The 25,181-nt window shown below is 43.4% G+C and overlaps 5 protein-coding genes across 5 annotated transcripts; 1 reads left to right on the plus strand and 4 right to left on the minus strand.

Annotated features, from left to right (window-relative positions):
• Positions 1-93: 93 nt before the first annotated feature.
• Positions 94-1,937, minus strand: BDB00DRAFT_788493 (uncharacterized protein; the record flags this gene model as incomplete). Its single annotated transcript, XM_053120807.1, has 5 exons — positions 94-654; positions 728-1,159; positions 1,266-1,600; positions 1,688-1,721; positions 1,806-1,937. 5 exons carry the CDS (start codon positions 1,935-1,937, stop codon positions 94-96), a joined length of 1,494 nt encoding a protein of 497 aa, XP_052979115.1.
• A 303-nt stretch (positions 1,938-2,240) lies between these two features.
• On the minus strand, positions 2,241-10,171 carry BDB00DRAFT_826694 (uncharacterized protein). Its single transcript, XM_053123744.1, has 19 exons — positions 9,666-10,171; positions 9,549-9,591; positions 9,227-9,452; positions 8,528-9,138; positions 8,292-8,441; positions 7,923-8,208; positions 7,647-7,831; positions 6,859-7,566; positions 6,573-6,766; positions 5,456-6,495; positions 4,993-5,355; positions 4,823-4,928; positions 4,597-4,738; positions 4,250-4,459; positions 3,867-4,150; positions 3,233-3,721; positions 2,974-3,121; positions 2,716-2,842; positions 2,241-2,623 (listed from the first exon to the last, which is right to left on the minus strand). Exons 1-19 carry the CDS (start codon positions 9,847-9,849, stop codon positions 2,468-2,470), a joined length of 5,652 nt encoding a protein of 1,883 aa, XP_052979116.1. The 5' UTR covers positions 9,850-10,171; the 3' UTR covers positions 2,241-2,467.
• A 3,948-nt stretch (positions 10,172-14,119) lies between these two features.
• On the minus strand, positions 14,120-16,864 carry BDB00DRAFT_929473 (uncharacterized protein). Its single transcript, XM_053128967.1, has 3 exons — positions 16,697-16,864; positions 16,065-16,594; positions 14,120-15,973 (listed from the first exon to the last, which is right to left on the minus strand). The coding sequence occupies exons 1-3, from the start codon at positions 16,812-16,814 to the stop codon at positions 14,228-14,230; spliced, it is 2,394 nt and encodes a 797-aa protein (XP_052979117.1). The 5' UTR covers positions 16,815-16,864; the 3' UTR covers positions 14,120-14,227.
• Positions 16,865-17,851: 987 nt separating this feature from the next.
• On the plus strand, positions 17,852-20,354 carry BDB00DRAFT_929474 (uncharacterized protein). Its single transcript, XM_053128968.1, has 7 exons — positions 17,852-18,089; positions 18,713-18,814; positions 18,878-19,020; positions 19,128-19,327; positions 19,428-19,523; positions 19,611-19,695; positions 19,805-20,354. Exons 1-7 carry the CDS (start codon positions 17,949-17,951, stop codon positions 20,196-20,198), a joined length of 1,161 nt encoding a protein of 386 aa, XP_052979118.1. The 5' UTR covers positions 17,852-17,948; the 3' UTR covers positions 20,199-20,354.
• Positions 20,355-21,252: 898 nt separating this feature from the next.
• Positions 21,253-24,427, minus strand: BDB00DRAFT_873073 (uncharacterized protein; the record flags this gene model as incomplete). The annotated part of the gene is made up of 16 exons (XM_053127042.1): positions 21,253-21,320; positions 21,406-21,552; positions 21,656-21,802; positions 21,906-22,067; positions 22,154-22,316; positions 22,428-22,546; positions 22,649-22,810; positions 22,897-23,058; positions 23,144-23,306; positions 23,475-23,555; positions 23,642-23,686; positions 23,755-23,804; positions 23,891-24,053; positions 24,140-24,184; positions 24,253-24,316; positions 24,387-24,427. The coding sequence occupies 16 exons, from the start codon at positions 24,425-24,427 to the stop codon at positions 21,253-21,255; spliced, it is 1,782 nt and encodes a 593-aa protein (XP_052979119.1).
• Positions 24,428-25,181: the final 754 nt, after the last annotated feature.

The raw sequence follows: 25,181 nt of genomic DNA on the forward strand, positions 1-25,181 counted from the left end.
ACCTCCTCATATTATAAAAGGTGTAATAATACATCATATACATTAATTATATATTTACAAGAACAGAATACGTGTAGTTGTTTGTTGAGCGATTCATTTCATGTCTCGCATCATCATTGCTTCATAATCGGTTGTGGTGGCAGGGGTGGTAGGTACGAGTAAGCTTCCCATATCAGATTGTCCGACGTGCCATGACGACTCTGACGATGGTGGTATGGCATGGTGGTGGTTATTGTTATCAAGTATATTCGTAGGAGTAGTTGTTGTGGTGGTAGTAGTGGCGGTAGTAATGGGTATTTTGGTATGATCGATTGATGATGGTTTTGTTTGTTGTTGTATTTGTGGGGCATAGACAAAGTCGTGTGGGTGCATCCATACTAGCTGATGTGTTTCATCATCTGAACCCCATCGTTCGGTTATAGCCGTGCTAGTTGTAGTCGCTGTCGTCGTACTGTTGTTGGATGATGATAAATTAGCATCGTAGAGCCTAAAGGCGTCGGTATTGTCCATAGATGGTGATGAAGTTGTTGGGGTCCATTGAAAAGCTTGCTGTGGATCCGCAAGCGCTACTGTATTTAGATCGTCGTGGGGTAGCAATTGTTCTTGCTGATGCTTCGGTGTTATAGGACGAACAGTAGCCGTTGCGTCATTGGGCTATAGAGGTGAAAGTGAATAGCGATAGTTAAGTATATGCTTCTTTGCTGCTAATCATTCTAAACTATCTTACCAGTGCTACTGCGTTGTTGTTACTTGATTGTGGTTTGATCGTCAATAAGCATACGATATACAGCCGATCCAAAGTAATAGGCATAAAGAGATCAGCACCTAATCCACCACCTAGATAGAACCGAGCTTGAAGTGGGTCAAAGAATGTGCCGTTTGGTTGTTTAAAGTGAAGCGTTTCTTTGAACGTCTGGGAACCGTTGGCGATACTCAGCAGTTGAGAAGGTGGTATAGAAACAAACTGTTCCGAGGTGGTGGTGATCTGTGACGCAGGTCTGTTTGAATCCAGCAAACATCGATGTATATTTTCTAGGCCATCTGTCGATACGAGAAAGTCGTAAAGTGAACGATGAGCCAATTGCTGCGGGTAGAGACCTAAGAACTCGAGTGCTTCATCAGATGCACGTGCGCATCGCATATCCATCGATAGGAATATCTAGATTTTGCGGAAAACGATAAAGGCGTAATGACCATAAGTTCTCACTTCGAAACAAGAGATAGAAAGGTAGTGTGATCTGGAGGGAAAAAGAACTCGCTTTTACCGTCATCATGGAGTTCACTGATTCCTTTGGCTCTTGGTATCCTGGTGGTTGCGTCATGGTGAAGGAAGAATTCGCTATGCCCGGTGCAATCGCAGGTGCAACTGTCATTGCCATGGTAGCAGCAGCAGTGGCAACAGCAGTACCATGGTTGCTTGCAGAAGCGCTGCTGCTGTTGCTGTGATTGATCGGTCGATGCTTTTCGCTTTTGTCGTGTTTCCACGTTGAAGTTGATGTTCGTTTGTCTCGAAGCTTTGGTCGACCGCGCTTTTTGTGTTGAATATCGTAGCAGGAGTCGGTCTTGCCCATTGAAACACAACGCTTGCACGGTCTCGATACTATATGCCAGTGGCAGCGACATTTTGATTTAGCATGATATATTCAGGGGTATGGTAGGGACTGATAAAAGTTGGAAAAAAACTTACAGTCGCAAGCCAAGTGAGCTTTTTTGCAGTTCACCTACACGCACAAGAGGACTTCAGTAAACAAGGGCCCGAGCACCTTTTAATTGTTTCATGATAGATGTAAGCTTAAAACACTTACGCATGCAGTAGGAACGTGTGATTTGCTTGAGCGTTTCTTTGTTATACTGGCAGTAGACGATGATGTGCTTGACGGCGAAGTGGGTGATGGTAGGGAATAGCCCCGCTGCTGCTGCTGTGACAATGATTCCATGCTATAGGCCTGTGTGTAGGAAGAAGATGTGGGGTAATAAAGCGGAAGAAGAAAAAAAAGAAAAAGAGGAAATGGAACGTCGTTGACACGGTTCAACTCTTTTTGTCTCTCCACATTTTCTTTCTTCTTCTCTTATTCACGCTTGGAGCCGTTTGTTTCCGCCACGTCCCACATCAGGAGAGACGGCTTGTGCCGTCCATCCCCCCACTCCCCCAAGGTCGCGTTAGGAAAAAATATAATTGGCCCGGGCATTATTGGCTGAAAATCTCCTAAAGCTTTAACCGTACCGATTCAGTAATATTGCCCGGTTTTCCACGCCTGCAGACTGTTACATAATCCGTCCCTCGTGAGATCATTCAAACAGTGTTCTTTAAGTAAGCTTCCCTTAAAAACAAAAATCCAATAATTTGGAGATAAAATACATAATAACACTATTATTGCGGGGAAAATGGGGTGGAGCTTCTTCTTATCTATAAATAAACGGTGATGGAGCGGGGGTTTTTTGGATAGAGGGACTGATAGCATGCAAACTATTGGGCGGTAGTAGTATTAGTGGTAGTAATCTTGTAAGTTCGGCCTACACGGAGAAGTAAGGTGCGCAGTGCGCCGCGGATTTCAGGTAGCATATGCTCTTGTCCAAGCAGCTCCACCGCTGGCAGATAGAACTGTGGCACGTGCTTCAGGAACTAGTACAGGACATGACATACACCAAAAAACAAAATAGCAGGTAGATTAATAATATGGAACACGGGTTACTTGATTTTGCCTTATCCCTTACATCTTCGTCCTGAAGCTGAGCTAATCCGTTGAGGATGGAAATTACAACGGGTGTCCATGCGGCAATGTTTTTGGGCTTAGTCTCATGATCGAGTTCGGTGTACAGTGTGAATATCTCGTTACATAACCTAAATTCGGCAATCCGCGGCAAACAGGGTTAATCACACACCTGATTGCATATGCTTTCGGCGTATGGAACATAAATTGTATCTGTCTATGGTGTATATCAGGGAATGGTAGGCAATGGTATACAACTTACGGTATCAGCGTCTTTTCTATTTCATCACGGCGTTCATCACGGTCGCCGATGTTCTCCAGGTTAGCATACATGCGCATTAACACTGAAACATAGCAGCCACCACTTGACGTTTCTTGTTTCAGCAGATTAGGCAATTGCTTCATAAAACCTGGTGTGTTTAGACAATCCAAAATAAGAGTTTAGATTAACGTTCTGTACCACTTGCATTTCCACAAATTAGGAGAGCTGTAGCACGATAAGCTTTTCTGTGTCACTTTACCAAATCGCCACAGCGCCATACGCAAATCGCTGTCTTCATTGAAATGTTTGGCAAAGTGGAACGATCGACCCAGGCATTCCATCAGGTCCATCAAGTGACCGGCAGGAAATGCACAATACACAGTGTCCTTGCCAAGCAGCTCATTGACGGTTTGGATCAACATAAGCTGCAGCACACACTTGACAATGACTTGTTGAAATCCACGCTGTCGCTCTTCGCTAACCTCGGCTTGGCCCGCCATCACACCAGCTCCTTCCTGACTAGGAAGTTCAAAATTGCTAGCGGACTGGCCTTCGTTCATCGACATAACCTTGACCTTGTCCACAAGATCCTTGGTGTCTTCAAACAGACCATATGCTGTGGTCTTTTCAAACAAGTTGTCAAACGTTTCCGTGACAAGGTCCCAGCATTGGATGTCAAACTTCTCCACGTTGGATTCAATATATTGCTCAAGGCATTCGCAGCCAATGCGTGCGAGGGTATCATTATCTACAGAATCGTTTGTTTGTTTGTTTGTTTTTAATGTCAGCACGGACGCACAGGACAGCGGATCAGTCTCCACTGTCATCCCACCCCACATTCTAAGGATCTCCACCCCGCTACCCGCCTTCTGTCCGCAAGCAAGCCAACTCACCTTGGGTGATACAAATTCCAAAAAGACCCAGGACATGCCGCATCATTCCTTTCATATTGTCAAAATAGTAAGTGTAAAGGTCAACAACATTGCGCAAAGCTTCAATCATGGTCGTGGATACCCAGACACTAAGATCTTCGGGAGACATGTTGCGATGATGCACAGAATCCTGCTTGAGGTTGTCAAATAGCGGGAACACAATTTGTCGGGAGATCGTAGTCCAAAACTCAGCAGGGTAGCGCGAGCCATGTTGCTTGAGCGTATCGAACAGATACTGGAGCGATCTGATGTTATTTTTTTTAGTAAGAACATGACCCTTGATTTAGAAAACGATACGGTTCTCTGTTGTAGTCGTGAGAAGAGAGCAATCCAACGATGATTACCTTTTGCGCACTTCAACGTCGTCACTGTTCATGGTGACTTCTCTGAAGCCAAAAAGAACAGCAAACCAGAACTTGACCAGAAAGTCGTCTCCAGATTGCACTGTCTGTGGGCCTGAGACATGTGCATCGGTGATCTCAATTGTCTTGTTCTTTTCTGCAATGCTGAGCATACGGGGTATGGTATCCTGAATCATATCAAGCGCTGGTAAACTGTGCGATGGAAGCATCGGGAAAGTGTGGAGACGTTTAGCCCCATGGAAATAAGCGTTTTCAAATTCAAAGCTTTCAATTCGGTAATAACCAACGACATTCAAGAAAGAAGAAAGGAAAGGAAAGGAAAAGAGTACCTTATCTTTTGGAATTTCTTATTCTTTGCAAACTCGGTGAGACACGAAATATAATCCGGGAATGTTCCGTTTGCCACAATGTCATTGAAGCGTTCAGTTGTTACACTTCGGACAATATCAAAAGTCATTTGAACGATCGTTTCTGCCGATTATCCAGTTTTAGTGAGATTGTACTCGCCACATCCAAGCGTTGAAGAGAAAGGCATATAAAAGACAGCCGACATACCGGATGTTTCTCGAGCACCAGTGGCAAATACTGCAAGCATTGTCTTCCAACCCGAGCGTATATTTTGTGCCTTGGCAAGTATCATTTGTGATAGGCAGCGCAGAACCTATTGCATTAATAAGGGGTATGTTAGTCAATGAAGACAGGTCGATATGCTATGTTATACAGACCATATCTTTTATTGCAACATCTGGGTTGTTCGCTAACACTTCGCGGAAAGGCATCAAAAAGTCCTTTTGGAACTTGAAATGCGGTAATTCCTCCTTTTCCAAGAACTGCATGGATAGCTGTCGAAGCGAATCCAGCGCAAAAAAGGCCACATTGAAATTGGATTGACAGGCAACCTTGTTAAAGTATTCACCTAGCACAGCCCAAATATTTGACCATTCCATACGGATACGGTTCATGTTGTAGTATGAGATTTCCACCAGCTTTTGCAAGCTGTACATGCGTGGATGTTCCAAATGGGCAGAGGATACGATCTCTTCCCAAGACGTTTCACAGAGTGCCTTGACAAAGTCGACAATTGCTTTCTACAAAATGGATTCAAAAGAGTGAACTTAGAATCTCCTTTACTTGTTGTGGCATCATCTAATTTTTCGATCAGATAGATATTTCTCTTCGGTCACTTACTCCACTGAGATTGACGGTGGCTGTAAATAGCTTATCAGCTGCCAGTACGAGTGACTGAGAACTGCCTGCAGACGCGACTTCTTCTGTAACAGAGAGCTGGCTAGCACCTCGAGATGCTTTGCGGGAATAATTGAAGGAGGAGGATCGACGAGAGAGATCGACAGAGTTCTTGGTCATGGCACTTTGCTGAGGAGGACGCTTGGTGGTGAAGTCTGGTAAAGCGCCTTGATCCACGCCACTCGTGATCAACTGGAATCGTTCCAACTGGCTGACGGTCGATAAGATCTCCTTCCAGCTAGCCTTGAGATAATTTCCATCTACTGCAGCCACTTCTAACAGCGTGCGAATAGCCTCAACGTTCTTTGGTTTCATTTCGTTCAAGTTGGACAAGAACGTGAACTTGGTGAGCGTTGTAACAAACGCACCACGCTGAAGCTCGACATCTTCTGACTCGACTGTGTGGAACAAGCAAATGATGCGAATGGCAGTCTTGAAACCTTCCAAGCAAAGTTGCACTGTATCGAGGTCGTCGGACTCTTGTAACGGTCCTGAAATACCCGCCAAAAATGCGGTCCATGCCACCTCAAACATGGGTCGAACGTGCTCGATATGCGATGCACTGTAAAAGGTGATCGTCTCATTCTCACCTGCTCGTCGTCGACTTGCGAGCATGTTGCGGAACACAGCCTCGGTCTTGGAGCCCATCTCTTCAGTGGCTGCTTGATATGCCTCTCGTCGTACATCACGGGCAATACCAGCACTGACCAAGGCATTCTGCAAGCCCATCATGTTTAGTGCACCGCCAGGCGCCGTAAGCAATGCAGCATCTTGAGCAGCTTCAACTTCATCCTTGAGCTTGATTTCATTGTTCTGAATTTCCTCGAAACATGTTTCCAGGAGCTCGGTTGAAATATCAGAACCATCATCAATACCGCGGTTGTTCTTGATAAAGTCATTCAAGGTCATGCGTCGCTTCACATGTGGACTGTGGAGATCAGTGTTCAGCATAATCACTGAATATGCCAAAACATATGCAGTTTCTATTACCAAAGGCAAATATATGCTTAGACAGCGCAAGCGAAACAATATCTTTCAGATTACCGGTTAAAAATCTTACCGGCATTTGCAAATACGTTGGGGTTGAAATGCACATAGCGTTCGGCAAATTTGAGCATGAAGCGATCAATCTTTTGGCCTTCTCCTGGCAAACGGAAAGTTTGGAGCAAATGTCGAAGTGCATCCACGAAATTCATGTTGCCAAAGTCTAGTTCATCCACGAACGCATGCATGATAGCTACGTTTACCTCATCGCTGAAGTTGTAAACATAGTTAATACACCAAAAAGATGGTTCACGTATCAAATGGAAGCAGATGTCATCAATCCAATGAGTATGCACACTTACTATTCACCCAAAAATTCACCAATTACTGCTTTGCTCAATCCTTCCGTATTAAGCAAAAAGCGAGCAACTTCCTGGGGATCGTCAATGTTGAAAAACCCATTATGAGCAAGTATTTGAACACCCTTCTTCGGCTTCCAGTTAAATTGTCGGATGCCTTCCTGTAAGACCCGTTTTCGGTGCTTCAAGTTTTCGAATTGCTCTGGATCGTCTAATGGCGGTGATGGTGTATTCTCCCCTGTGCCATTGCCATTTAGGTTATTATTACTGCTATCAGCATTGGGGTCAATATTAGGCGATAACCGTGCTGCGGACGAGTTACTGTGGCTGGTTAGACGATCGGTGGACTGTCGAATATCTTCGCTCTCTCGCGGCGTGTTTCCCGAACTTTGGTCATCGTCTGCTTTGGCTCCAGCTGATACGCTTACGGAACCGTTTGTATACCAGCTTACTAACGAACGCAGGACAGCAACAAGACATTCTAGCGATCTGTAGCGTATCGCAGACTCTGGTAGCGGAACCCCCTGGCTAGCTTGCCTGTCGTTGGACTGAACAGTGTCGGTGGTCAAAGGAGGTGGGATCATGACTGATTTGGAGTGTTTGTTGTGCGATTGGCTCGACGTGTTGGACGAGGAAGAGTGGGTGTCATGGTCCTTGTTGTTATGCGGTGCGGAGTGGGTGGTCGTGATTTTGGACAAAATATTCACTAAGCTGTAAGCAGATAAATGTGTTGTCAGCATATCGCAATCCATGTACACATACGCGGATAATAGCACCAAGTCTCTTCTTACCGCTCATAAATGTTGTCCAGAGAAGCCTCGTCGCAATCATAATTGAGGTATACATCGACCAGGGTTTGTGGATCATTACATATTCGTAGGACGATCTTGAGTAGCGAATGCTTCTGTTGCATTGAAGCTGTGCGCATTTCCAAAATCCGCAAAAAGATCTCGCGGAAAAATACCTCAATTTCTTTCTATAGTGGATTGTTTGTCAGTTTCTTACTGTCAATTTCCAATAACAAGATTTTATACCATCAAATCTCCCTTCTACATTGCGCGACGTACCTTTAGGAAGACTCGCAAACTCTGTACGACTTTGGATAAGATTTCAAGTGTAATGTCGAAAACTTGTGGAACCACAGAAAATGCGTTTCTTCCAAGACTTGGACAAAGGTATTGCTTCACTTCTTGGATAAAAGGGTTCACTCGATGCACAGATGACTCGGTTGAGGTTGCCGTAAAAACCACGGATGGAGATGTAAATACATTCATATGGGATGACAGGATTGTCAAAACCAAGTGAAGCGACAACAACTTGGATCTCATTGAATACGAGCGCATATCGTTGCCCCTGATTATGGTCTCCATGTCAGTCTCCCTTAAAACACATATCACTCAACGTTTCTCTCTAATTATTTCCTTAGAAACATTTACCATTCAGAGGAAATAGGCTTCTTAGACAATTTGCACAACGCTCGGAATACAAGGATAGAATCCTTGATGTACAAGTCTGTCTCGGTTTCTACAGAGGTTGCCACATGCACACCTTCATTCTCAAAGGAACCCCGACTCGTGGTAGCGTCACTAGTAATAATTACATATTTTAGCATATACCCATCTTCACTTACCAAATAACATAGCGCCAATAATCTCTAATTTTCTTGACATACCAATCTCCTCCATTCGCTGTAACGGAATTCTCCTCGTCAATCTTTTCCGAAGCCTCCACTTCCATAGCTGCTGTCTCGTTGCCTTGTTTCTCATCCGCATTCTGTGGCGGTTGTGGTAGCGACTTTTCTGTTAGAACACCAGATTCCACGTGCTCTTCCTGGAAGACGTTGGCGGTATCGTTCAAAAACTCTTCTGAATTATCATTTGCTTTTCCAGATGGCAATTTGCGAGCCATTTCGCTACGTGCCATGCTAGCTTCGACAATAATTTGCTGTTGAAAAGACGTGTCTTCTTCTTCCTCTTGTTGCTGCCCAATTTTTTCAACTGTGTCATTTGATGTACTCTTGGCAGCAGCGGTATTTTCAACATTTCGTGGAGACACATCGTTTAATGAGGTGGTGCTGACGGCTGTACCAGTATAAACGGGTAGCGAGTTGACTTTAATTCGTCTAAATATGTGGTCGACCATTTGCGTCAACGTGATTTGAGCAATGTTCTGGTTGGCGCTGTTGCGTGATAATAAAAAGATGTTGTACGTCGTCCGGACGGCTTTTAATAAGGCGGATTGATGAATAGGATTGTTCGAAGAGTATACGGCGTCAAGTAATGTCTACTTTCCGAGATAAACTTTTAGCATTTGGCTATTTTTCTCGTTATCTGTTTTCTGTTACATCTTTCCCTCATTTGACTTTTCATACCTTGACAATCTGTAATTGGACCTTCTCGTCCGTTTCCTCGCCAATAAAACAATCACAAATGCTATCCACGACTCTCTCCATGACTTGTGATTGTGTTGCCTCATCCTCGATATCAGCCAAATAGTTATATGTGATAAATTTGCCCAGACAGTCGAGAGCGATCGTCATAAGATTTGCTGAACGTGTATCAATAGCTGCTTGCAAAGCAGATAGAATTACAGTCGACCTTATAACATCATAGAATAACGCGTAAACAATAGTAAGCATGTCTGTGCACTGATTATTACACTTGATCACTCCCTTCCTGGTACTTTATACTTACCGAGTCTGACCCTCTGGTGGATCCTCACCCGTTTTCAGCATTTCTGAGAGATGTTGAAATTAACCACTTCTGGGAGTTGTGAAGGGTAAGCTAACGTTAAAAGAAGGAAGAGCTTACGTTGGGCATTTAATACGACTTCTTTTAAGTTTTTGTTCTTTCGACCTTCTTTCGTGTTGGCAATTTTATCCAGAGCGTTCAACACAAATACTGCGCTTGTTGCTTGGGATGAGGTCATGGACGTTCTGGTGGACGTCGGGGACGACAAATTATGCGATGATGCTGTAGGGGAGGTTGTTGCCATTCTTGTTTTCAAGCAATATAAAATCCTCGGTTTTACCGCGCCAAGAAAGAGTGAGCAAAGGCAACGTTGTTATGGAATGTATATTTAACGGGATGAGGAAAGGTTGTTCTTCCTTTTGTTCTTTTGTCGAAACACAGTCTTGTCCTTGAATCGTCGTTTCTTTAGGCAGAAAAAGAAAAGAATCAAAGTGTTTCCTCCCCCAAGGTTGTGCTGTTGTGTATATATGTGTGTAAGTTTGGTGGTTGACAAAAAAAAAGTATGTCGGTTCTTTTTTTTTCAGGGCACAATAACGTTAACAAGGGTTGAACCAGCAAAGCCAGAAAAGAAGTGGTTAGCTTAATGAAATTCAGCAGCCGCGTCTTTATTTACTCAGCAATTCTGGAAATATGGTTTGACCGAGAAAACCTACCACACTCAAGGCGTCCTGAGTGGAGCCATGATTTTTGCTGTTGGCTATACACGTAATAAGTTCAAAGATACTTGTACGCTTATTATGCTAAGCCCTTTTCAAAATTCATCATTCAATATGAATGTAGTACACAGCTACTTTAGTTGTTTTACGTCTCAGCCTCAGATAAGGCTACTAGCAACTGATTGCTATCCAGAATCTCTGTTGTACCAAGCTCACGTAACAGCATTGTGAGCTTTGTTTAGCTGAGCATTACCAAAAACATACGAATACCTATGCTTTTAATAAATCACTAATATACGATTTTATGACATTTTTTATATGCTTTTGCTTACGCTAGATAAACTAAGTTAGCGATTTCGTAATAAAACTGATCGACACGACGGCGGCTGAAGACTATACTCCAATGATTTGAGGGATTAAAGTTGCTTTGAACAGTGAGTGCCAGTTTGGCAGCGTCCGATACTTTTTCGTATTTGTCTTTGATTGTCTCATCCTTATCAAGCTGGCTCATAGATCTTCGTCGTTGTTGCTCTTGTTAATATAAGCCGGATTTCTGGATTGCGAGCCTGGCGATGAATTTAGATTTGAGAACAGTTTTTGACATTCTCCATGTCTTGATCACAGAAAAAAAAATTTCGCTTCCGCACGCTTTCTACAAATACATGAGGCTGATGCTTTTCGTAGATGGCTAATGGACCTACCACCACAAGATCGGTCAAGTCGTCTGTTACCGGTGATAGCCTTGTACAGATGCCTGGTGCTGCAACTTGTAAAAGGCAAAGTAGTGCTTTGACATGTCAACTTGAAGCGCAGTTGCTTCACCATAGTGCTGTCGCCGTCACCATCGTTAGTAAATGGCATCAATGATGAGCGAAAAATCAATGTGAGGTGAGATAGGTTAGGGTATCTGCTTTCAGTCCGAGTTAATGTATATCTGTCTTTAGAGACAGCACCATGCAGTACCTAGGCTTTTAAAGGCTGCAAAGGCTTGGTTACGGTCGGTATCATCAAGATGATATTGCTGTCAGAGGCGTCGACTTGATGAAATTGGCCGATTGGGGGTGATCGCTGTCGTTGTACTCAATTACACGTTCGATAGCTGCGAGTTTCTGTAACCAGGGGCATGCAGAGAACAGAGCGTCAAGTGGTAGCACCTGCTGGGGTCTTAAGAGATTCTGGCACGTATTTCATGGAAGTCTTAGTGACCATGTGTAATTGAATGCTTTCTTGCAGTACAATTAATGGGAGAATATTTACAAATGAGGGATAACACAGCTGAAAAAAACGCGTATAATGGGAAAAAAGCTAAGGTGGAGGAGAGACTGCGGAAGGTTGAAATCGATGTTGAAAGTGATGGGAGACTAGCAACTGAAGAAAGAGGGGGCAGATAATGAGAACTATAAGAGACACTTTGAAATATGCTGTGAAGACGAGCATACGTGTGTGTATGTCTAGACGAGGGCATCTTCTGGAGTAGGTTTTTGCATGCGATGCATCATAGTCAACACCTGGATGGCTGAAACGGTCTATTTCGCGCAGGACACGGAGCAGAGGTTCTCTTCCATCTATCACACTAGAGTTTGGCATCAAAGTGGGATAGATGGTTCAGAATGTAGTACAATGGTTGCACATCGTCGGGTAGCAGATCTGGGAGTGGTCCGAAAGCATCAAAGAACTGCAGAAGGGTGCGAAAATGCTCACACTCAGCACAGGGTTCTCGATTAGCCAGTGGTATGTCACAACGACATCTTTGGAGCGGGTACGTTGGGAGCCTTTGTATACGTCACTTGACTACGCGATGCCGGTCCTGTGAGAAGGCGAGGAGGTAGTGAACAGGTCGATCATTCTGGTAGGTTGGAGGCAACGAATGGTTTTGTGGCTGTTCCCGCGAAGTTTGAGCTTTTGAGCAATGATCGATCGCCTGGACAGGGTCTCTAGGAGGGTTGGCATCGTGTTTTAACTTGGTATAGAGCTGATGAAAGGGATTGTTTGAGGTTAAAAGTCGCGATTCTGGCTTGTAAATAAGTCCCAAGGGTATTCGGTCAACTAGTGTAACGTCTTAGTTTGTGTAAGAGTTACGAATCTCGTTTAATAGGATGGATAGTATGATATAAGAAAAGCTGATAAATCTGGATGAAATGCTAAGTATTAAGCAAAAGAGATGAAATAGAAGTGTGGGAGTTCAACAACCAGGAATTATTACGTCTGGAGCCACAAAAGACAATTTTTCTGATAGGAAAGGGAAAAGCTAAAGTTAAGAGAAAGAGAAGCTAAAGAACTGAACTGTTTATTATTCAATACAAATATTGGTCTATTTATACTAATTCTGATACACTATCTATGACTAATCCAATAGGTCCTTGATCCAATGGATACCGCAGTAGTGCGAAATGGTCTTGCACCTTGTGTGAATTGTTTTTGCACTCGCAGTAAGCATATTGTTGCGGGTGTGACATAAATTTGCACTCACAGTTACACCAAGTCTGTGATGAAAATGATAGAGAGTAAACTGACAGATAGTGATACAAGTAGATTACAAAGCCAATACTAAGGGGAGGAGCCCGTTTATTGAATCGAATGTATTGGGGACAACAAGGTAGGTTACACTAGCCTTGTTGTATCATATCAACGTTAACCGTTGGCTTAGGTATTCTCTAACAGCCAGAGCCCATGCACTTGGTGGTCGTTTAGCTACATAACGATCCGAGGTTTGGCTTTTTTAGATGTGTCGGCATGTTCCTGTATGAAACCTGGCTACAGCTTGCTGAACACACTTTGAAATAGCTCAAAGCTCAACACTAACGATTTGGTCGAAGGGTATTTGCGAATAGCATAGCTCCATCATTAAGTATAGCATACGAGCGGATGTGACCATAATCCAAGAGATATCGTTAGCTTTTTTAATCTATCAGCGGGTGGGATTTCATTAATATTGGGGAATCATTATGGGATGGGTTTGATCGAAAGCTGTTGCAATCTACGTCTTAGAACGTGGATCCTCTCTACGTCGTGAATCATGATGCCCGAACTGACGACACCAATTGTAAGTGATTCAAGCAGTAGAACAAGGCGAAGTACTCGTAAAATTGTATTTTCAAAGTTCTGCCATATTGGTTTCTTAAATCGGCTGGAGCTGCCTTCCAAAGTCAGAGGTTGTTAAGTGTTGCTAGGTGAAAATGCATAAACAACAGGATGGGAATTCTAAACTCGCGTAATAATGGTTTGTGCGTCTTCCACTTGTAAGACACAGACTTCACGTTTGTGACGAGCATATTGAGTCTTTTCATATTGTCCATATCTATTGCGCCGTCGTTAAGGGTGCACAAGAGCGCATAGATTGCTAAAGAGCGGAACGGTCGTCTTCCTTTCCTTCTTTATTGCCCTGGCAGGTACTTGATTTGTCTTGATGAACTTGGTAAGCTATAATCGTTCGGTTAATGTTAACGATCGTATAGAATTGACCGGAAGATCAGGCTAAGTACGCTTGAAGTACATGTGCACTCGAGCAGATATTGGGTATTCGAGTATATTTATATTAACTCATTTACTTCGACCAGTAAGTCTGAGGAACTAGTCATGTTGGCTTGAGGGAGGGAAGTAGGAAACAAATGACTGATACGCGTTCATATTATGTTTTGTATTACGCCATTTAAGACTGATGCATACTCAGGTTGCCACCAGAGCCACTCACCTGTAGTAGCCCTCGAGATCACCCGTACAGTATCAAGCAGCAGTATTAAATGATCATAGCATATTTTGACAATGCCAAAACTCGTAAAAAGCATGAGTTGATGTACTTATCATATTATTGACAGTTAACGGTACAACTTCTCCACATATCCAACGTATAAATGGAATGCACAAGAAAAAAGAGCCTTTATTAAGAGTAGGAGGAATGATACAGGAAGGTCGTGAAGAAAGGAGAAGAAAGAAGAAAGAAACAAATTTTGTACTACCATTGACACGTTATTTTGACTCTTTTAGCCACTTCAGATCCTCGTCACTTTTCTCGCGTTTAGCCAACTGTACGAAGCCGCCCACCGTTTTACTTGAAAGACGCAACTTGCCCGGTTGCTCTTCCTTTAAGGTCTTGAAAACATCCAAAGCCAGCGAAACATCCTGCGAATCCACCAACGATGCAACGTAGAGGTCGATCATGTGCATATCAAACGTCGAGTAAGGGCCCGATGGGAACGGAGCGACAGGTGCAGTTTCACGGATTGGAATAGGGATCTTGCCCAATTGCTCAAACCGTTGCATGGTATACTGTGTGAAAAGTTGCTGCACTTTCTGGCCGCGGATCTCACCGCCTTGTCGCACTGCCTGATACATGGCTGCCCGCCACAAGCTGTGGTTATAGGGTATTTCTTTTGAATGTACTTGTTCAAACAGTTGGTCCGCCTCAGCTTCTAGTCCCTTGATCATGGTGCAAGCACGCAACATTGGCTCGTAGTACCCCACCAGCTCGTTCTTTTGCTGTTGACTCGTATTGCCATACGATTTTGGCATTGTTGCAAGAATTTGTCTGGCGACGTTCGGATCTTGGGCTGTAATACAGCAATCCAACATGGCAACATACGTAGACCAGGTCACACTCTTTGGTGCTAATTCTCGGACAAGTTCTTCCTTGATAACAGACAGCGCATATTGCGATTGCTCCTTATTCATTGATGCCAAAGCGAATATGTGTCGATACAGTGCATTGTCTCTTTTCAAACCGGACTGCTTTACAAGATGCCATCGGTTCCACATGGCTCGGTATTGACCCGACGTACCCAGACACGTTAATGCCAGTATCAGCGACTTTTTGTCGTACCGGATTCTGCTGCCCAACATAATCTTTTCGATATCAAAAAACCGTCTGTCCAAATTAAGTCGTCGTGGCACGTTGCTGCTACCGCTGTGGATGTTGTTAAAGTAGAGGAAATAGTCAAATGGATAGTTGTTGCCTTGGTGTGGAATGCAGGCACTATACAAGGCGTGGAACCCAATGCGGACGTCAAATGCCTTATCCTTGCGTTGAATTTCTTGGAATAGGTCTAATGTTTTATTGAGTCTAGTGTTGGTCGTTGCGTCGTCGACGTATTGCTGCGATCGACTGTACGTTCGCAATAGGATAGTGTATGTGTAGTCGTTTGGTTTGACACCTTGCGTTGGCATTTTCTCTCGAACGAAAGATTCCAGCTTCTCCATAGGATATGCCGTAGGGTTCATGATGTGTGCCTTGGATAAGTAATCCAAAGCATAGTTGCATTGAAACACATCCTTCATATTTGAGTCGCCCAATGCTAATTCCGCATCCCACGATTTTTGCAACGCCCGAAGCCGCTCGTTCCATCTAAATCTGACATTGTATCCACCATTCAAGGCATGCTGGATTTGCCGGATATATTCGCGTTCGATGGCACTTTTGTGAGCCAAAAGAATAGTGCCGTTGTCTTGATAGTTGCTGGATAGCTTTTTGGACTGCTGAACGTAGATGCGTGTCTGTGCAATATCGCCCTTAAATGCATATGTCCGGGACAGCTTCGCGAGAAAAGATTCGGAAGCGCCAATCGTCGTCAAAAGCTGTTTTACTTGTGTGTTCCAGCCGCATGTAGCATATGCAAGTATAGCTGCTTCGACTGGTTCCGTGTTGCCAGCGACAGCGTGTTTTTGTGCAGCCTTGAGACATGGTGCGATCGATTCGGGCTTATCCAAAATACCGTATGCCTTTTTGCACATACCCAATATCACACATTAATGCTCGTGAATTCATCCATCCTTCTCCTTCCAACTTGCAGCAATTTGCTTCATTATTTACCCGTGTCAAAATGTTTAATGTGTCGACATTCTCTATATCTTGCATCTTAAAGGTTCTTGTAAACTTGGTAACCAGCATCGAAAGATCTGTCGAGTAAAGCACTTTGCCTTGTTTAAGTCCAAGCTTCAAAGCCTCTGTCCAGACGTCGATATCGCTAAAGACCGCCTTTGAAAGTGGTGAATTTTCGCGTGACAAATAGAACCAACGGCAAACTGTGTTTCGAAGGTCAACATCGCCCGACTGTCGAACGAGTCGAATAAGTGCCGTGTATGTTTCCGCAGTAAGTGCCTCTTCCCCAAGTTGCGTATTTTGGACACCTTGGAAATAACGTGCAGCACCCCGAGCATCGCTCTTAGCAGCAAAAGAGGCAATGGTCTCAAGGACGGCGGAGGAGGATACATCGGGTCGATTTTGTGTTGATGACTTGAGGGAGGACCCCTGCACGGTCGTTGTCGTCGTTTGGGCGTGTTTTGTTGCTGTATCCGTCGTCGTATTGCGCAAAGCTGCTGCATGAGACAGAGATCGCGAAGCTAATTCGTCAGTGTAAAGTAAAATTCTTTACGCGTTAACAATCTCATATAAAGAGAGCATCATAGGCACAGCAAAATGAAAAACCCTCATACAAAGCCTACCTCCTAACGATGTGCGATTTGCAATTTCATAGTGTCGTTTCCATGCATTTGAGCGTGTAATATAGTTGTGAGATCTGTTTGCTCGGAAAAGAGCCCTGCCTGCAGTGGACCGAAGCATTCTATCTTAGTTAACACTTTTTTGACAGGGCAGGAACTTTTTGTGCAAGGGCTGGGCGGAAAAAATCGAGTGGCAACAGAATAGTCACGCACGCAAAAAGTAAGCAGTGAATGCTATTCAGCCAATCAAAAATAGCAATGGTGTGTTTCAACTAATGCTAGAGACAGATACGTACTGAATTTGATGACAAGCGATAGTTGTTATAGAGAGGATCGCTACTCAGGATGTATTTATGTCGAATAAGTATAACCACCACATATGTATCTATAGATGTAGTATAAATGCTGTTATTGTTGTAGAAATTATTATAAACGAACCACATAGCAGGTTGAGTATAATCGAAAAAAGATCAAGATAACTCTTGTTGCACGGCAAATCCTGTCGTGTTTGCAGAAAATTATAACCTCAGCCCATACTACAGTATTTTGATATCTGAATATATTAGGGAAGATATCACTTGCTAGTAGAATGTACATGTTCGAATGTTGGTTCGACTAGTGCGTTTTTATGATATTGTACATTCAATATTTTTCCTCATGCCGGGCTTCCTGGCTTAAAGATTGATTATCATTACATACAACCTACACAGCATATAGCTTGCGTTGCATGCATACATACACATTCATAAAACCCGTATGCTATGTATTGAGCTAAGTACAGTATCTCTAAGAATTTGAGAATAAAGGGATTTAGCTAGGCCATATTAGATAGCAGAACATCAAAAGAACTAAATAATCTCAACAGTATACTGACATGATTAAGACAATATGTGACAGCTAAATGAGCACCTGTTGCATTGTAACTATAACATAGCACAATTAAGGAACGAAGCAGATAGGCATTGACTTAGAGAACGGGCTAAGGAGAGGAGAGGGTTTAAGAGCGACAAGAGAAAAGACGGCCTGGCAGCTGTCAACCATTTGCTACGATCTTTGAAGTTAACGGTGATTGAAGGAGCGCGCCAAGCAGCGTGACTGGTAATAAGCTTTCCACGCAAAGGAAGTCCGCCAGTGTGCTGTGAGACGACCCTTTTTCCAGTGTGGCCTTCCCTTTCAAAAAAAAAAGCCCTGTAGCCGGGAGCAAGAAAAGAAGCAACGAAACTCTACCCCTTTCCCTTATTAATAGTACAACACAATGGCAGCACAAGTCTCCAGCGACGGATGCAAGGCACTCTATGTCGGCAACCTCGATCCTCGAGTAACAGAAGAAATGCTGCAGCAAATCTTTTCAGTCATCTCACCCGTGGGTAATGTCAAGATTATTCGCGATCGAAACGTAAGTTATTCATGCCATGTTATTTCTACTTAACTCTTCCTTCTTTTTTCGGTCAGTGTGACGTACTCCCTTAAATCAAAAGATTGCGAAAAGGGAGAGGGAGGGATGGTGAGTGAGAAAGAAAGAAGAGAGAGAACGGGTTAGATCGGGTTCGAATGACGTGTTCGCCATCGTCGCTGTTACTTTTTTTTCTATTCATTTCTATACTGTCACTCATGCTTATATCCATGTCGTGGAGCTGCACTACTTACTTTATTCCATGGATACAACCAGAAAGAAAAAAAGAGATTCGGACGTTGATGGCAGAAAAGAAAAGGACGAACGTACCGTTGTCATGAATTGGAACGACTAACTGGGAAAGGTTTTTTATGTCTCTCTCTGTCTCTCTGTCTCTCTCTCTCTCGATTCTTTTTTCTTCACTTCTTGTTTCTGGGAAGGGGGGCACATTTGAGTTCTTTTAACCTTTCATGGATCATAGGAAGGAAGGGGAAAGCAGGATACTGGGATCTGTAAAGGGGAGGGGAGGGGTTGGAGTACAAAATGGCTACATTATGGCCAACTTACTATTCTAAGTGACGTTTTAACATGTTTACTAAATACATGATGTGTTTCCGCTTTCTTAGTACACTCACGGTGGTTTCAACTATGGTTTTGTGGAATTCAACGAGCATACTGCAGCAGAGCAAGCACTTCAAGCCATGACGGGTCGATCTGTTTTTGGACAGGTATGGGCAAAGAATGCAGATTATTTAAACAGATAGATTTCATTACTGACAAAGCTGCTTTAGGAAATCCGCGTGAACTGGGCTGCTCAAGGATCGGCTCAAAAGGAAGATACCACGGGCCATTACCATATCTTTGTGGGCGATCTTAGTCCCGAAGTAACAGATGAAGTGCTCACGAGTGCTTTTACACCTTTCCGCACATTATCGTAAGTATGTGACTAACAAAAACCTTTGCGTTTTCTGCTCGTTCTTCAAGTTTAAAAACTCAAAACATACCACCAACGTGAATGGTGGATACTATATGATTATACAGAGAGGCACGTGTGATGTGGGATCAGTCAACCGGCAAATCCCGAGGTTTTGGCTTTGTGGCTTTCCGTGAACGTGCCGATGCCGAGCAGGCCATTGCAACCATGAATGGCGAATGGTTAGGCTCCCGTGCTATCCGATGCAATTGGGCGAATCAAAAGAACACAGGTGCAGCTGCTGCTACTCAAGCCAGTACTCCATACTGTAAGTTGAGGAAGGGTAACAAGTGGAGGTGGAGTGCTCGAGTGTGCTTTGTAGGCATGCATCATGGCTGCTTCGTTTCTAACCCACATTTATGATCTAGTAATATCGCAGAACATGTCTTACGAGCAGATATTCGCACAAACCTCCCCGTACCACACCATTGTATACATTGGCAACTTGCCCCATGGCATAACCCGTAAGACTTACTCTATACTGAGAATCGGCTGGATTGTAAATATGGGATTCTAAGAACACTAATCACTATGTCATCACGCTTTTTAAGAACAAGATCTTGCTCCTTACTTCCAACAATACGGCTATGTTTCGGATATTCGTCTACAAAGTGAACGTGGTTTTGCCTTTGTCAAGTGAGTTGGACACCGTAATCATTTTAAGTGAGCGGAGATATGGCGATCATGATGCATTATCCTAACAACAGTAAAAACACGCGACCACGCTTAATTTTTTAAACTTTAGGATGGATACCCACGCTAATGCAGCTACCGCGATCTATGCATTACAAGGTTTCCAGATCCACGGCAGACCAGCAAAATTGTCGTGGGGCAAAGACCGCAACGTCAGCAACAACAACAACAACAGAGCATCTTATGATCCTTATTCGTCGTACAACTATGCCACAGCGACCGGTTACGGCGCGCAGAATTGGGTACAGCCAGGCGCGTATGATATGCAGCAACAACGTCCAGCCGGCGCTGGTTCTCAAGGAAACCTTGGCACAGATGGATCCGCCGCCGCTGCCGCTGCCGTGGGAAGTGCAGCAGCAACAGGATGGAACCAACAACAACAGCAACAGCAACAACAGCAGTACTATCAGCAATACTACAGTGCTGGACACAACATGAATATATAAATTATTTTTTCTCTTCTTTTTTTTTGGTGCAAAAGAGATGAAAAAAGAGGCAAAACACTTGCTACTAACCAACAAAACAAAAATTGGTTTCCATCATTCAATCCACCTCATCAAATTTACAATTATAATAAAAACCAAAACTGCGAACAATTGGAGGTTTTAAAATAGTAATCACTTTTTTTCTTGATAAATTTGGAAAGAAAAAAACGTAAAAGCGCGCCGTTAGCATTTTGTGCTGAGTAGAATAGGGAACAAGTCTAAACACACGTCGCATGAACGTCAAACGACTTCAAGGTTCCACGAACATTCTTTGTCCGGGGCAAGCACTAGTACAGTGGTTTGCATTTGAAAACAATAAAAATTAAAGTTATCGCTCAGGATGCCTCTTAGCGAGTCCAAAAGAACTTTCAATTGACTAGTTGATCAATATACAGTAAGTCATGGCCAGAGAGATAATCGTTGTATGAACAGTATAGAGCTAATTGTGCGTAAATACAATGAACCTATGCCTTGATACCTATCAGGCACCACGTTCTAGCCAAAGAACGACACATTGCCTTTAAACCCAAGCAGAACTTAGTAGTGATAAAACTTGTCAATTATTCTTTATTTTTTGACCGAGATTGCATACCAGCACCTTCGCCCGACGACACCTTTGCAGTAGACCCTGCCATCCCGCCGACAACCCGACTTTATCCTGTGGATCCTTGATACAGCATCCACACCTACACCACGTCAGCTTAACCACCCCTTCTTCACAAAAATCTATATACGATAAATTACCAAAAAAAAAGAAAAGAATGATTTATAAAGCTCTTTCACCACCAACCCCTCCTCCCGACACTTTGTTATTCCCTTCAACAATCCCTAAACTGTATTGTGATACCGATATTTGCCAATCCTTTTTGATTTCTTCCCCCTCTGAGCGCATGAGTTTTTTATATGACTTTCTTGGAGACCGGGCTTTAGCGACAATGCGAAACAGCGAAGCGCTTACATAGCCATCTTTTATTTCTTTTAATAAAATTTTCAGTTTGACCCATGCAATACCACCTCACTCGGGAGCACATACTGGAAACCAATGATCGCCAGCAGAGTCCCTTGTTCCTGTCGAAGAATGGCCTAGGTTCGGAAATCTATAGATGCAAAAGACAATTGATTAGCGTCATGGTTGTATAATTATACATGCACATATATAATAGCTTACCTTTGATGACAACAGCAGACGCAAACCACACTCCAAGGACACGCGCTTCCAGTGATACAGCAAGTCGCGATAATATCGTTACGTGCAATACCACCTCACTTGGGAGCACATACTGGAAACCAATGATCGCCAGCAGAGTCCCTTGTCCTAGTTGGAAGAATGGCCTAGGTTCGGAAATCTATAGATGCAAAAGACAATTGATTAGCGTCATGGTTGTATAATTATACATGTACATATATAATAGCTTTACCTTTGATGACAACAGCAGACGCAAACCACACTCCAAGGACATGCGCTTCCAGTGATACAGCAAGTCGCGATAATATCGTTACGTGCAATACGACCTCACTTGGGAGCACATACTGGAAACCAATGATCGCCAGCAGAGTCCCTTGTCCTAGTTGGAAGAATGGCCTAGGTTCGGAAATCTATAGATGCAAAAGACAATTGATTAGCGTCATGGTTTTATAATTATACATGTACATATATAATAGCTTTACCTTTGATGACAACAGCAGACGCAAACCACACTCCAAGGACATGCGCTTCCAGTGATACAGCAAGTCGCGATAATATCGTTACGTGCAATACCACCTCACTGGGAGCACATACTGGAAACCAATGATCGCCAGCAGAGTCCCTTGTTCCTGTCGAAGAATGGCCTAGGTTCGGAAATCTATAGATGCAAAAGACAATTGATTAGCGTCATGGTTTTATAATTATACATGTACATATAGAATAGCTTTACCTTTGATGACAACAGCAGACGCAAACCACACTCCAAGGACACGCGCTTCCAGTGATACAGCAAGTCGCGATAATATCGTTACGTGCAATACGACCTCACTTGGGAGCACATACTGGAAACCAATGATCGCCAGCAGAGTCCCTTGTTCCTGTCGAAGAATGGCCTAGGTTCGGAAATCTATAGATGCAAAAGACATTGATTAGCGTCATGGTTTTATAATTATACATGTACATATAGAATAGCTTTACCTTTGATGACAACAGCAGACGCAAACCACACTCCAAGGACACGCGCTTCCAGTGATACAGCAAGTCGCGATAATATCGTTACGTGCAATACACCTCACTTGGAGCACATACTGGAAACCAATGATCGCCAGCAGAGTCCCTTGTCCTAGTTGGAAGAATGGCCTAGGTTCGGAAATCTATAGATGCAAAAGACAATTGATTAGCGTCATGGTTGTATAATTATACATGCACATATATAATAGCTTACCTTTGATGACAACAGCAGACGCAAACCACACTCCAAGGACACGCGCTTCCAGTGATACAGCAAGTCGCGATAATATCGTTACGTGCAATACGACCTCACTTGGGAGCACATACTGGAAACCAATGATCGCCAGCAGAGTCCCTTGTCCTAGTGAAGAATGGCCTAGGTTCGGAAATCTATAGATGCAAAAGACAATTGATTAGCGTCATGGTTGTATAATTATACATGCACATATATAATAGCTTTACCTTTGATGACAACAGCAGACGCAAACCACACTCCAAGGACACGCGCTTCCAGTGATACAGCAAGTCGCGATAATATCGTTACGTGCAATACGACCTCACTTGGGAGCACATACTGGAAACCAATGATCGCCAGCAGAGTCCCTTGTCCTAGTGAAGAATGGCCTAGGTTCGGAAATCTATAGATGCAAAAGACAATTGATTAGCGTCATGGTTGTATAATTATACATGCACATATATAATAGCTTACCTTTGATGACAACAGCAGACGCAAACCACACTCCAAGGACACGCGCTTCCAGTGATACAGCAAGTCGCGATAATATCGTTACGTGCAATACGACCTCACTTGGGAGCACATACTGGAAACCAATGATCGCCAGCAGAGTCCCTTGTTCCTGTCGAAGAATGGCCTAGGTTCGGAAATCTATAGATGCAAAAGACAATTGATTAGCGTCATGGTTTTATAATTATACATGTACATATATAATAGCTTTACCTTTGATGACAACAGCAGACGCAAACCACACTCCAAGGACACGCGCTTCCAGTGATACAGCAAGTCGCGATAATATCGTTACGTGCAATACGACCTCACTTGGGAGCACATACTGGAAACCAATGATCGCCAGCAGAGTCCCTTGTTCCTGTCGAAGAATGGCCTAGGTTCGGAAATCTATAGATGCAAAAGACAATTGATTAGCGTCATGGTTGTATAATTATACATGTACATATATAATAGCTTTACCTTTGATGACAACAGCAGACGCAAACCACACTCCAAGGACATGCGCTTCCAGTGATACAGCAAGTCGCGATAATATCGTTACGTGCTATACGACCTCACTTGGGAGCACATACTGGAAACCAATGATCGCCAGCAGAGTCCCTTGTCCTAGTGGAAGAATGGCCTAGGTTCGGAAATCTATAGATGCAAAAGACAATTGATTAGCGTCATGGTTGTATAATTATACATGCACATATATAATAGCTTTACCTTTGATGACAACAGCAGACGCAAACCACACTCCAAGGACACGCGCTTCCAGTGATACAGCAAGTCGCGATAATATCGTTACGTGCAATACGACCTCACTTCGGAGCACATACTGGAAACCAATGATCGCCAGCAGAGTCCCTTGTTCCTGTCGAAGAATGGCCTAGGTTCGGAAATCTATAGATGCAAAAGACAATTGATTAGCGTCATGGTTGTATAATTATACATGTACATATAGAATAGCTTTACCTTTGATGACAACAGCAGACGCAAACCACACTCCAAGGACACGCGCTTCCAGTGATACAGCAAGTCGCGATAATATCGTTACGTGCAATACGACCTCACTTGGGAGCACATACTGGAAACCAATGATCGCCAGCAGAGTCCCTTGTTCCTGTCGAAGAATGGCCTAGGTTCGGAAATCTATAGATGCAAAAGACAATTGATTAGCGTCATGGTTGTATAATTATACATGTAATATATAATACTTTACCTTGATGACAACAGCAGACGCAAACCACACTCCAAGGACATGCGCTTCCAGTGATACAGCAAGTCGCGATAATATCGTTACATGCATTACCACCTCACTCGGGAGCACATACTGGAAACCAATGATCGCCAGCAGAGTCCCTTGTCCTAGTTGGAAGAATGGCCTAGGTTCGGAAATCTGTCGTCACTAATCAATGGTGAATTTCAAACTCCTGCTATGACGTTTACTACTGGAAGAGTTTTCAGTGGCTTACTGTTGTCACGTGAAGGATTTGCTTGTTGGTTGTTGCGCAACAGAACAATTCTCGTACGAAAAATGAGTTTCCCGGGTACTGAAGGTAGAATCACTGTGACAACAAAGTGCCAATTGCAGTTTCTTATGCTAATGCATTTTATGCTTAAGATTTGAGAGCTTATGTTAAAGACTCCGACTATCCCTCCTTCAAAGCGTTTGTTGGCGCGAACTCTTCGAACATTGCCCGCTGGTCAGTCGGTTATGACATGACCGGTAGTGAACTTTTTGCTATGTGGCGTTGCAGATTTGCTTTGTCTTTAAAGGAATACCATAAAACTGATTGTATTCTTTCAAGGTAAAAACATTTTATTACATACGGGACATAGGATAAACTTCTAACCTTTGCTTCGTAGCAAAACGTACGATGCGAAGACTTGGCAACTGATTGAAAAAATGTCAATAATACTGGTAAGCTTAGCCATGTTTCTAGCAATGTGATCTGCACCTGATATTCCCTCAACCTTATATTTCTACAGTCTGAAGCTTCTTTAGTAACTCGGA

The sequence above is a fragment of the Zychaea mexicana genome (genome assembly GCF_025766255.1).
Source record: "Zychaea mexicana strain RSA 1403 chromosome Unknown BDB00scaffold_43, whole genome shotgun sequence".
Taxonomy (NCBI): domain Eukaryota; kingdom Fungi; phylum Mucoromycota; class Mucoromycetes; order Mucorales; family Lichtheimiaceae; genus Zychaea; species Zychaea mexicana.